Here is a 14057-nt window from a genome sequence, read left to right as displayed (position 1 = left end):
ACTTGTCAGAGGTTCGGAGATTTGTTCTCGACCCACTGCTGTTAGCTGATCTAACGCTTTCTGCTCTGGAGACCGAAGGGTTTTTCAAGATGCATTGTGACTTTAAGTGGGAGGCGGAGAGACTCTATATGAATTCCTGGACAACTGTTGGTGTTCCTGAATGCATCAGCTTGTGTACTTGGAGTTGACATTTCGGAAGATTCAGCCTGTAGCGGCATCAACACGACCGCAGAACAGTCAGAGAACGTTATGATAAAAACTGCTACGGACTCTCTCTCTCTCTCTCTCTCTTTCTCTCTTTCTCTCTCGCTCTCGCTCTCTCTCTCTGTCTCTCCCTCCCTCCGCTGTATCCCACTTCCTCTCCATCTGTTTTTTCTCTCAGCACGTATTTTGAGTGACACGAGACAAGCGATACACCAAACTACTGCCGGGTCTGTTTGCGTTTCCTGACTGAAGGCAGGGATTAGGAGTTGAATGTTTAGTAAGTAAGTAAGTAATATTTATTTATATATCGCTTTTCCAGACCAGGGTCACAAAGCGCTTAAACAAACAAAACAATACTCAAAAAAAAGTATATACACTTTAAAGATCAAGATAATACTGAGAACAACACAGGAGTTCCAGAAAATCAAGGAAAAGCCTGAACAAATAGAAACGTCTTAAGATGTTTCTTAAAGGAGTCAGTAGACTCCATCAAGCGCAAAGAGAGAGGAAGATTGTTCCAAAGCTTAGGAGCAACAGCCTGAAAAGATTTCTCTCCTCTGATCGAGGTGAGCTGAGTCAGCACTAAATCCATGTAATCCATGCGTTTGTTTCTTCTCGTCTGGACTATTGTAACAGTTTGTTTTCATGTCTTAACAAGAAGGAGTTGTCTCGCCCGCTCAAGTAGAAGAACTCACATTTCTCCGATCCTTAAAACTCTTCACTGGCTTCCAGTTTCTCTCAGGATCAACTTTAAAATTCTGGTTCTTACTTTCAGAGCTATTCATTGTCAGGCTCCTCCTTACATCACTGATCTGATCCAGCCTTACACCCCAGCTCGGGCTCTGAGGTCTGTGGATCAGAATCTACTTATGGTTCCACGCACACCTACTTTGACGTATCGTGCCGGTGGAAATGCAACACACACCCAGTAGAGTTGAGTAGAGAAGGGTAGAGTATGGCTAAGATGGGTCTCTCCAGCGTGTCCTGGGTAACCCTCAGTGGTTGTCTTTCGTCACCTCACAGACGAGGCAATCCAAGAGACATCATAATCGGATGCCCAAGCCACCTCAACTGACGCCTCTCAACATAGAGGAACATCGATTCTACTCTAGGGTGACCCTGCTCCTAATCCTAACTCTAAATTCGTCCGCTTAAACATCTTGTTCTTTGCATCTCTACCCGTCGCTCAAAATCATAGGTCAGGGTAGAGTAGTACATATACAGAGAGCTTTGCTTTTTGGCTTAACTCTTATTTTACCTCCAAAGATCGGTGAAAAACTAGTGAAGTCTGCAAAAAAAATCCAACTGTTGATCCCACGCTCTTTTCTTCCCTTACTCAGGAACAAAAACCCTAAGATACATAAACTCCTTCATTTGGGGCCGGATCTCATCCCCAAGCTGGAGAAGGCTCATCACCTTTATTTCAACATAGAACAAACCATAGAATCCGATTTTGAGGGGAAAGTTTGACGCTGCTTTTCTAGCTGCTCTGCTAACATGTAAGAGACCAACACAGACGTACTGGAAGTGACTGTCTCCAAGAGTCTGCTGAGGGTTTTTTGGTCAAGAAAAACAACAAAATGTGGACCAGACAACTATTTGTTGCAAAATGTCAACTTGTTTAGCTCTCACAAGCCAACACTAGCAATTTACTGAACCGCCTCGACAGTTAGCATGTCAGGGAAGATAAGAAAAGAGCTGGAGTCGACACTTTGTTACATTAAAATTATGCTGGTGAAAGAAATGTTGCTAAAAATACACACAAATTGCTGCAACGTGTTTACAGGCAGTCGGTGGTTCACATATAGAACAGTCTGGCAGATCGTGAATCTTGAAAAAAAAATCTCAGGAAACAGTAAATCTGTCTGACACCAGGTCAAACCCAAGTCAAATATACATGACCTGTTCACACTCAAAATGTATTTTCTATGTGCACATGTTACAAAGGTTATGAGCTCCTGTTACGAACTCTCACTATCTTTGTCATTTTCTATTAATAACTTCACCTTTAGGGTCAAGATCATCGCACCAGCTCATTGCTTACATAACAACTTATTATTTTTCAGTTTGTGATGCATTCTGTCAATTCTTTAACAATATAATTTCCTGAATTATTATTATATATTTTAATGTTAACTGTTATGTAAAAATAATGTACTTAAATTTCAAACAGCTTTCTGTACTTCTTGTCATTTAATGAAACTTTTATTATCAGTGTTATAACAATATTGACTTTTAAAGGAAATATTCCAATTTTATTATGATTGATTGTATTCAATAACTTCTATATTGAAAGGTTGAATTAAATGCCAATGTGTTCAATTTATATATCAATATTTGATATTGAATTATGAGTAGTTTCTATTAATTCCAAAATATATTTTTAAAATTCTTTTTTTTTTTATTAATTCATAGCTGTTTAAAAAGAACACAGAGCTACTTGATGCAAAGATACTTTTATGTTGTCACAGATCGTGTGTGTCGCATGATTGGCTGAAAGTTTGATCAAGCAGTTTGGTACTCTTTTGGTATTGACTGGTGTCACTATTATACATTACACATTAACATTTTTATTATATTTATCATATTATTATTTTTATTTAATTTAAAAGATTGATTTAAAAAATATTTGCTTTTTTTTATATATGTTATAGGAATTATAATATCAAGTTCTATCTGAAAAAAGATAATATTAAAAAAGTTCCTTTCTTTTCTTCCATTTATGTCCATATGTTCCATTATGTTATCTTATATCTTATTTCCACCACAGAGGTACATCTTGGCTGCTAAATAATACGAGCGTATAATATAAGTTTTTTAGAAACATCTCTCCTGCCAGTATGTTGAGTTTGTGAACGTCTTGTGGTGATGTTTGAGAGAGAAGATTCCATTCTGTGTCTGTGTGGGCTGATAAATATAACATTTGTGTGTCTGGAACTCGGAGTAGCCAGGCTTCCCCTGGCCAGCACTTAGGAGTCATTATTTACATATATTAGCCACTTGTTCAGCATCCGTGGAGACTTGGACTTTCATGCAAGGCCGCATGTTGGCATTCACCTTCTGATCCGGCCTGTGAACATTTGCAGCTCCACACAGACATGTTTCTAATTCTGCTGTGGAAAACACACTCATTGTTGTTTAGCATTAGCTTGTGTTTGAAGGTATGGAGGAGGATCATTCTGCCAACCATGATTCCGAAAAACTGGGAAGGCCTGGATGGATAGTCGATAGATAGTTTAATTTCTTGACTTAAGCCAAACCCGCCGTAAGTCTTTGCTCTTTTAACAGTTAATTAATGAACTAAATATGTTGTTTATGTCCTCATTTCCTGCATCCATGAACCTCAATGGTTTCCTTTTATCTATTGCAGTGGTTTGGAAGTATAAACCACATTTAACCATTGAAACATATTAAGATATATTTAGAAAAAATAAACACATTTCCAAGGATTTGAAACAAACTTACCAAAATTGAAACAAATTCAAGTCAAATCAAGTCAAGTTATTTTATTGTCAAATAAGCATGTATTAAGACATACAGCATAAATGTAATTGTGGTCCTCTCAGACCCACAATGCAAAACATCCATATGGTTGGAAGGACATTAATTAAGACATTCAAGAAAATAAATAAAAATAAATAACCAACAAAATGAAAGGAATAATAAACTAATAAACAGAATATAAACAAAAAACAAAGTTGATGCACAGGTAGTGCAAGTAGAGGTGATATTTATGGTAGGAGAGGGAGGGAGTAGAGTCTCCTGACAGCCTGGTGGAAGAAGCTGTCCTTTAATCTGCTGGTTCTGGCCTGAAGACTGCGCAGTCTCCTCCTTGACGGCAGCAGGCTGAAGAGGCTGTGGGATGGGTGAGTTGGGTCACCAGCAATCCTGATGGACTTGCTGGTGATGCGGTTGTTCTAAGGTTCTAATGATCCTCTCAGCTGCTCTCACGGTGTGCTGCAGGGTCTTAAGGCAGGACACGGTGCAGGCGCCGTACCACACTGTGATGCAGCTTCACAGGATGCTCTTGATGGTGCCTCTGTAGAAGTTGAGTATCATGGGTGGTGGGGCTCTTGCTCTCCTCATTCTGCGTAGGAAGTACAGGCGCTGGTGGGCTTTATTGGCCAGTGAAGCTGTATTGTGGCTCCAGGACAGATCTTCGCAGATGTGCTCACCCTCTCCACTGCAGATCCGTCGATGGTTATTGGTAGATGCTGGGTGGGCACTCTCCTGAAGTCCACAATGACCTGCTTAGTCTTCTCCACATTCAGGTGGAGATTATTGTCTTTGCACCATGTGGTCAGCCTGTTGTGCTCATTCCTGTAGACCGTCTCATCGCTGTTGTTTATGAAACCCACCACAGTTGTCTCATCCGCAAACTTGATGAAGAGGTTGGAGCTGGATGATGGGGTGCAGTCATGGGTCAGCAGAATGAAGAGGAGGGGGCTTAGCACACATCCTTGGGCGGCCCTTGTGTTCAGCGTGATGGTGCTGGAGGTGTTGAGTCTCAACTGGTCCAGTTTGAGGATGAGCCGCTGGGGGTTGATGGTGTTGATGGTATTGGTCTTTGGTCTCCAGGTGGGTGAGGGCTGAGTGGAGGGCAGCAGAGATGTCATCATCGGTCGAGCGGTTAAACCGATATGCAAACTGGAAGGGGTCCAGGGTGGAGGGGATCTCAGACTTGATGTTCTGCAGGACTAGCCGCTTGAAGCTCTGAAAATATTAGTGACAACATCTGTGAGCTCCTCGGCACAATCTCTCAGGACACGACCATGAATGTTATCAGGACCTTGGGCTTTCCGTGGGTTCGTGCTTAAGATGTCTTCTGTGCCTGGGTACTGTTGTTTGCCTCAAAGCGAGCACAGAAGTGTTTCAGCTGACTCAGCAGACAGGTGGAGCTGTCGTAGGTCTGTGGAGGGGGCTTATAGTCCGTCATAGTCTGCATCCATCGCCACAGGTTCCCGGTGTCTCTGCTGTCGCTGAAGTGGTCAGCAATCCTCCTGGAGTACTCCCCCTTGGCAACCCTGATGCCTCGTGACAGGTTAGCCCTGGCCGTCCTCAGAACCATCTTGTCTCCAGCTTTAAAGGCTGCATTCCGAGCTCTCAAGAAACTGTAGACTTCACTTGTCAGTCATGGCTTCTGGATGGCCCGAATGAAGATGGTTCTGGTGGCATCGTCCATGCACTTCCACATGTATGAGGTAAGAGACTCTGTGTACTCTTGGAGGTCTGTCGTGCCGTTGTAGGTGGCTGCCTTTCTGAACATGCTCCAGTCTATGGTGGAGAAGCAGTCCTGGAGTGCTTCTGTAGAACCCTTCACTGGTTTGTTGACTTTAATCAGCGGCCTGTATGCTGGTATTAACATAGTGTGGTCTGAGGCTACACGATGGGGGAGGGGACGAGCTTTGTTGGCACCTTTTTGTGGAGTAAACATTGTCCAGTATTTTGTAACCTTGAAGTTGATGTGTTTGTGGAGTTGTTGATACACGTTCTTTGGGTTGGCGTGGTTGAAATCCCTGGCCAGGATGAGGAAGGCATCTGGGTTGGCTGTCTGCTGGTCACTGATGTGCTGGTGGAGTTCATGTAGCGCCTCGCTCTTGTTGTTATTGGAGCCAGGGGAGATTCATATTGCTACCAGTAATATGGCACTAAATTCCCTTCGCAGGTAGAAAGGCCGTTTAATAAGGCAATAAGGCATTTAATAATCATAAACTTCACCAGAGATGAGCAGTGTTTGTAGACAATAACAGCGTTGCGGCACCAGGCGTCACTGATGTAAACACAGATTCCCCCGTAATTGACACACAGCTTTTTTATGTTGGGTAAATTGTGTCAAATACAAACAATGGAATTAATTTACATTTAATTAAACATTTTAAATGGATCAGATGGAGCAATTTTTGTATTTTAATGAAACAAATTCACCAACTATTGAAACCAATTTACAAACTATTAAAACAATTAAAGATCTCTGAAAGAAATTACTTTTGTACATTTGATTTAATTCTCTTGTGCTTCCCAGCCACCATAGCTATTTCATATCCTTCTCTAAAAAAAAGGCTTAATATACAAAGACTTAACTAAATAAAATAAATCCATCTCTAGTTGTCTTTCGTTCTTTCTTTTATTGTTAAGCAGAAGTTAAGGAATACAAAACTATGCAAGGTGGGATCGTACAAGGTGGGCTTGTACAGAGATCCTCACCTGCTCATATCAGACTCATGACATTGAGGCTAAACATTTATCAAAAAACGATCCAAGAAAAGGCAAAACAAAAATATGCATCAGAGAAACAACCAGAAGACATTCATTGCATTTAGAAAAAATTAGGTAGAAATCAAATCGTTTACAAGTTTAAGAACAGAACATTAATCAAGATTGCTTCGTAACGGATGATAATAATAGTTCCTTCAGATGCTTTTTAAATGCAGTATAATGCAGTATAAGAAAACATTGATCGCAGCGTTAAGCTTAGGTCATTGTCCTTAACATTTGGGTCTTCCAAGGGTCATAATAGTTGTCGTCCATGATTCTGTGAACAAGCTCAGAAATCAGGGCAACAAAAATAAGAAAAAAAACTCCTTCATAGTTTACATCAACTCAACTCAAAACGCAAACCTAGAAGTGACTCCAGATTTTGGTTTGAACAACTATGTTTTCTCTGTAACGTTGAACGTAAAAAATTGGGAATATGTTGCTGTTTTTTCACCCTCAGACCAAGCTTCCTGTTCTCATGCTGGGCCGCTCTTCAGATCTCAGGCCCGGTGAGTTTGTGGTCGCCATTGGCAGCCCGTTCTCGCTCCAGAACACTGTGACCACAGGAATCGTCAGCACCACTCAGAGAGGAGGGCGAGAGCTGGGCCTGCGCAACTCAGACATGGACTACATTCAAACAGACGCCATCATCAACGTATGTGACCGGACATGATACACTCGTATCTTCCTTCTGTCTGAGTCTCTCTTTTTTCTCCTAGTATGGCAACTCAGGAGGGCCACTTGTCAACCTGGTGAGATTTTTTTAATGTTTTTGTTGTTACGTTTATTTTTTGGTTAAAAAAAAGGTAAACTTGATTTTACATTTCAGGACGGTGAGGTGATCGGAATTAACACTTTGAAAGTGACAGCAGGAATTTCCTTCGCTATCCCATCAGATAAGATCCGTGAATTCCTCACAGAATCTTACGACCGACAGTCCAGAGGTAAGAATGAGTTAATAAACTTAACTTACTTTTTCATGAGTTTGCTCTATTGTATGATGTGATGAGGTTTCTTAACCTTATTAGAACGGTTTTTCTCTTAAAATGTATTAATTAAAGTTTATTTTGACTATTAATTGTGAGGTTTTAATGCATTTCAGACTTCAGAAAGTATTTATTCAAAACATTTGGTTCCATTACTGTTTTTTTCAGTTGACAAGAAGCACTAATCCAAACTTCTGATACTTTTTTGAAAAGTTTAACACAATTACCACAGCATAGGTGTTTTTGGCCATACTATTCACAGATTTCAAACAATAAACAAAACCGTAGATACAGTAAAAAAAAAATGTAAAAAAAACATGTTTCTACAATGATATCTGTTAAAACTGTATATATCTCAACATATAATAAACTAACAGTTAAATAATTGACACACAGCTTTTTTATGTTGTGTAAATTATGTCAAACACAACTGACTCCAGTCATGTTTTGACTCGATGTGTTTAAAAAGAGTACTTTAGAAGTGACGTTTTTGGAAACAGAAGCAGAATACGACAGAAGATAGAAACACTGTAATGTCTTGACGAGGAAGAGTGATTAAGAGGAGCCTGCTTTGGTTCATGTTTTCGATGCAAATACTTTTATAACTGAAACACAAAAGTGCAGTTTTTATAATGTTAACAATATCCAGTTTTTTGTTGTTATTTTTTACGACAATATTTTACTTTCTTTTAAAGTGTATTGACCTATTTTCTAATGTTTATATTTAGAATATTTCATTCCTTTGTATATTGATTGCAGCGTTTTACTGTTATAGAATTCAGGAAATATACATTTTAAATATTTGAATACATAAATAGCATAATTTTACCCAAAATAAAATATTTTGCATTTGGGACGGAAAATGAAAACGATGAGTGTTTTTAAGACGTGTAATCCTTAATCTTGTAATATGCTGTACAACTGTTCCTGTTTGTTATTGTTTCAAATAGTAACTCATTCCTTTTGGATTACACATTTAAATTTCCACATCGCCTTTATTCAATTACTTATCACAGGTCATATTTAATTTAATAGCATTTAATAATTAGCCAAACAAAACAAATAAACAAAGAAATGGATGAGCAGGTGATATTGAAACATCGATGAAGGGACAAGGAAGAGATAAGTAAATGTTGTCACTGTCAAAGCAACTCTTCTTCTCCTACTGTGTGTTGTGCGAGACAGTTCTGTAAAACAACTACCACCTGCTGTCTGGTTGAAGTCATTGCTACTAATGTATTGTAATGTAATGTACATAATATGTAGACTTTACGTTGACCATTTCATTATTGGTTTTCTGTTTGTTCAGGTACGACGACGACTAAAAAGAAGTACATTGGGGTGAGGATGATGACTCTCACTCCTGCGTAAGTTACACTTAAATGAGAACATTTCATCTCTTGTCTGCTGTCAGTAAAAAGACACTGAATTCAGTGGCTTACATCATCATCCTGGGTGTTCTTGAGGCACTCAGGTTTCCTCCCACAAACTAGATAGGTTTGCTTAATTAGAGTTTGAAATTAAAGATGTAATTCAACGTTTATTTATGTCTTCCTGATTCAGCCTTTTGTAGCTTAACATTTCTCAAGGAGGTCAATCATATGTTACTTTATCAGTGTAATCAGAATAATGAATGTTTTTCAAATGTCAACTTTTTTTTTATTGAAATTGTGATTTTCTTAAGCATTTCATTGTTTTTGCAATAGTTTAATTCCATAATTTAAATATTCAATGGTTCATATTTTGAACAATTAAATGAAGAACATTTTCAAAATGAATGCATATTTTTGTTCACACTGAGTTTAATATTCTAATTCCAATAATTCCAAACAATACCAAAAGAGTACAGAGCTACTTGATGATGCAATGTGACTGTATGAGTATCGCATGATTGACCTTAATGTTAGATCGAGTATCTCGGTTCTCTTTTAGTATTGTTTGGTGTCACTATTATACTATTATATTGAATTTAACAAACTATGAATTAAAATAATATTCAATTTAGAAAATGTATTCTTGAATTATTGAAATTAGAATATCTAACTCTGTGTAAAAAAATGAACTTGAAGATATTCGATTTTTAAAAATAAAAATAATACTGGTAAATAAAAATCAAATAATTTATGACATCAATTGTTTTATTCAATTATTAAAAAAGATAATTAAACCTAAAAAAAATAAAAAATAAAAAATTCAATAAAAATAAGTTTCTATTTATAAAATAAGTTATAAAATATTAAATGTATTCAATAATCTGAGGACACTGATATATTTATATAGAATCACTATCTATCATCTTCTCCGCCTCCAGACTCGCCAAAGACCTGAAAAGTCGACTGCTTGACTTCCCTGACGTCACCTCTGGAGCGTACGTGATAGAGGTTATAGCAAAGACTCCAGCTGCAGTGTAAGATCCACATTTAAGTGACATAATTCTCTTGTTCTCCGGCTGATTCTACCGAGTCTTGTAACTGCAGCTGCAGCAGCTTCATATACTGTATCTGCTGCTCTCTCACAGCTTCCTTCATTCACTCTCACTTCAATGATCCCAGAGGGCTTCACCTACTATGTCCCCGCCCAAGAGTGGGGAGAAGCTTAGCTCAGCAATTTCCCTCCAAACCTCATGTTGGGAGTTACGCTCTGTGGTTTTCCTGCTTACTCGCCTGCTCCCACGCCGGGCCCCGTCAGTGTTTACGCTCGCTTCCTGTCACTGCGGCGCCTTTTATATTCCCGCGCCGTGTTATTTTGCCTCCTTTCATCTGTTTGTGTTTGCGGCAGAGAACCCTTTATTTACTGAGGAGCAGGCTAGCAGCTTATGTGGCTGTGTTCTGAGTCAACTCTTTTAAGAGACCCATGATTCAAACTTCACTCATTTTCTACTCACCCTTATGTCGACTAAGGGTTGGAATTCTTCTTAGAGTAATCTGTTCTTTTTAGTGTTATAGAAAAAAAAACGAAATTCAGAGCTCCAGTCGCTACATTAAAATGATCATACTTATTTGTCTATAACTAACTGACTTACTATAACTATCTAACTCTGAAAATAATCCTAACCCTTATTCAGAATGAGGGTGAGTAGAAAATTAGTTTGAATTTTGGGTGAACTATCATTTTAATAGCTCATGTCTGTCTTTTTCGGGTTTAATAATAAATAAATAATTTTGTTCTTCTATCCATTAAAGCAGATAAAATGTTAAAATATTATTTCTGAGCCACGTATCGTCATCATCGTGTCTGGAATTTAATGTAGGTCTAAACCAGGGGCCTTCATTGACATTTCCCGTGTGTGTTTCCTGTGACTGTTTTAGGGGCCGTCAAGAGAAAAGTGAGAGGCAACAATATCTATAAAGAAGAGAAGAAATAAGTTATTATGCTAACAAAGAGCTTCTCAGTCAAAAATGTAAATTAATATAATTCCTTATTATTTGTTCTCATAGTATAATTTTCCTCACAATGTTTCCTCTCCGGGGCCTCATCAAGAAGGTGAATGAGCCACATGTGTCTCTGGAGCTGAATGAAAGACTTTTTCTCCCCAGCATTCCTCCTCAGAATTTGTATAATTATTTGGTGATAAAAGTTGCAGTAAGTCACTGGACACAGCCGTGGAAGGAGATATTAATGTGATCTACGACAGTTGAAGATCTTCTGTTTTCTGTTTTACTTTACTGCCACCGTGATAAGTTCAGTCGGAAGATATTTTAATTGGTCTTATTTAAACGATGGGCCTCTTATGTTTTAAAAAAAATGTTGCAGTTACAGGGAAACAAATGTGTTTTTTTTCTGTGATTCGTGTGCTGCACTCTCAGAGATTTGACACTATTTATTCTGGCTTTAGAAGAATAACGGCAAGTGTGACAGTGGTGAGACAGAGGACTCAGTTGCAGACCAAAGCTTTATTGAATAACAAAAGTGTTTTTATTAAGGGGTTGTGTTTCTTGATGTGGTGAAAGATCCAAGTCACGCAGGATGTGCAGCAGTAGCAGTGCATGTGGTGGGGGGCCGGACTCGAGTGCAGATAGAGGTGGCAGGCAATTGTCCTGAAGTGGGTGAAGGCAAGGCATTAATGACATTTAACCTAAAAACAAAATTCACTATAAATTTATATTTTTTAAATCTTGATCTAGAAATAAAAACAGATTTGGTTTCCCATCTTGATTTTGATCATGCGGTGGGTGATGTTTGGCTCAACTCTTCTCTCCTCAGCGCTGGAGTCAAAGAGCACGACGTCATCATCTCCATAAACGGTCAGAGAATCTCTTCGGCGACCGACGTCACTGCTGCCATCAAAACCAGAGGCAGCCTACAATTCATTGTGCGGCGCGGAAACGAAGACGTCATTGTCACTGTTGTCCCCATGGAGATTGACCCCTAACCCTGAGAGACCTCATTTAGTTTGAACTTCAACCAGAGGACCTGAGAGTGGAGTTTGTGGACTGCAGGAAAAACTGGAAAAACATGGACGCTCTGATCACAGCATCAGCTTTTTTTAAATTTCTCGTTTAGCCTTCGTTGTTATGAAACTAAAGGTTTTTTAATCAATCTTTTGTGTTTTTGTTTTGGACTTTCAGGTCCTGCAGGACAATTCCACTCTTTTTTAACTGACCTTTCACAAGTACTGTAGAATGTTTTTTAGTGATTATAAGAAGAAATAAATGAAAATTCTAACTGGTTTTAAGACTATTTTTTAGGGATTGTACTGTAAAGCAGTGATCCACAACCACCATGTACCACACAGTATATTTGGGAGCCTTGCTTAGTAATAATATAGAGCCTCGCAAAGTTATAGTAATACTAAAGAGCCTCGCTGAGTAATACTAAAGAGCCTCGCTGAGTAATACTACAGAGCCTCATGAAGTTATACTCGTTGGGCCTTGCGGAGCATTTCTACAGAACCTCGCTGAGTAATGCTACAGATTCTCACTAAGTAATACTACAGAGCCTCATGAAGTAAAACTATAGAGTCTTAAAAAAGGATATAACAGTAAGTGAGCCTCAAAGTCAGAAAACAATATGGTATTGTATGTGACTCTTTGCACACCAATGTGCCCCTTTTGGTCAAGCTTAAAAAAAGGAAATCTTTAAACTAGTGAAAATGAGTGAAAGACAAACTCTTTTTGGGACCATATTATGACAGAGAAACCGGTCTGGAGCTCTTGCTGATTCAATGTCATGTTGAAATGTATTTTTAATCTTTATTTGTCTTTTTTTATTAATGCTGACAGTAAACCAGTCCGCGGTTGAAAAAGCTGGTTGACCTCTGCTGATACAGGAATCTTATGAAAACCAAACATAACTTGGTTTTTATAGATTTGATTTTATATTATATATGTTATAACTTGTGTCCAAAATAGTAATTGTATATTTAGCCAATATATATGTTCATATCAGGGAGTCCCTCTCTGCTGTGGAATAGACACTATTTTTATTTCTGGTTCCATGATGTTACCCACAACAAAACACACAAAGTCTTAAGAAACACTTTTTTCTATCTTTTCTTGTGCATTCTCTTATACAGGCACATGCCTCTAAACACACTTTCAACACAATCCAGGCCTGGTTTGACTTAAATGTATTGCTTTCATAAGGACTTGATTGTGTTGTGGTGGAATTGTTGGGCAGAGGGGGCTTGAGGGGGGAATGAGAGGGCCAAGAGGAGTGAGCCGTCAGAGATGAAGAGGGTTCAGATGTTTTCCATGGCACCGACTGTTATTCTGCATTCTTCTTCTCACCACATTTATTTACAAAGAAATCACCCCAACATCCGCACAATAAACTAGAGGCAAACATAAAGCTCCACAGAATTTCACTGGTGGGAACATGCAAAATTGTATTTGATTTACTGCAACATGACTCTTGTAGATTTCGTAATACTTCACAGTAAGAACAGTATTAAACAAAGATATTTTGAAAGATTAAGGTGCCACATTTAATCAATTTGATCTTTTTCATTAACTGTACTATTAATGATATAACACTAGTATAATTGCTTACTATTATAATTAATTAGTAAAACTTCTTTTTTCTAACATGAACTTTTTTATCGATCTTTCTTTGTTAAAAAAGATATTTGGATTTTGCTTCATAAATTAAAAATATCTACTGCTGAAACTCGTTGCTCTGATAATATATATATATATTTTTAATTGCAAAACGAAGAGTCGCTTAGACAAATGGATTGTGGTACTGCCATCTAACGGGACAAAGTGATCATTGCAACAAAAAAAATCCATAAAACGGAGACAAAAAATAAAATAAAAAATTAACGATTTATTCGTCGTTATCTTTAACATTTTACTTGAGTATTATTTAGGTGTTCCTGTGTTTAAGTCCTCAATAGGTTTTAGTCAATTTGAAGTGGATGAAAGGATTTGATAGAAGGATAGATGGATGGATGGATGGATAGATGGATCGATGGATATAAAGGTGCTCTGACATTTCATCTTCACTAGGACTTTATCTGCTTTATTGCTACAAATCTGGAAATTGGAGTGGCTAAGTGAAAAGATTTGATCAAACAGACTTTTGTTCATAAAAATGTTTTCTTTATAAACGTTTCTTTTAATATATATCATGAGAAACAAAACACATTTAACTTGTTTAATACATATTATC

The 14057-nt window shown here is 38.0% G+C and overlaps 1 protein-coding gene across 1 annotated transcript in view; it reads left to right on the top strand.

Moving 5' to 3' along the window:
* The window catches only part of LOC148069821 (serine protease HTRA1A-like), a 40083-nt gene extending 27990 nt beyond the window's left edge, over positions 1-12093 (top strand). The window contains exons 4-9 of the mRNA XM_087802191.1: positions 6920-7114; positions 7179-7211; positions 7289-7403; positions 8755-8812; positions 9757-9852; positions 11649-12093. Coding sequence (XP_087658317.1) covers positions 6920-7114; positions 7179-7211; positions 7289-7403; positions 8755-8812; positions 9757-9852; positions 11649-11817 — 666 coding nt within the window. The 3' untranslated portion in view covers positions 11818-12093. The remainder of the gene's footprint in view (positions 1-6919; positions 7115-7178; positions 7212-7288; positions 7404-8754; positions 8813-9756; positions 9853-11648) is intronic.
* Positions 12094-14057: the final 1964 nt, after the last annotated feature.

This window comes from Callionymus lyra, chromosome 11 (genome assembly GCF_982586985.1).
Source record: "Callionymus lyra chromosome 11, fCalLyr1.hap1.1, whole genome shotgun sequence".
In the NCBI taxonomy this organism is placed as follows: Eukaryota; Metazoa; Chordata; class Actinopteri; order Syngnathiformes; family Callionymidae; genus Callionymus; species Callionymus lyra.
Note: the sequence above shows the minus strand (reverse complement) of the source record. Positions and strands in the feature narration are given on the sequence as shown.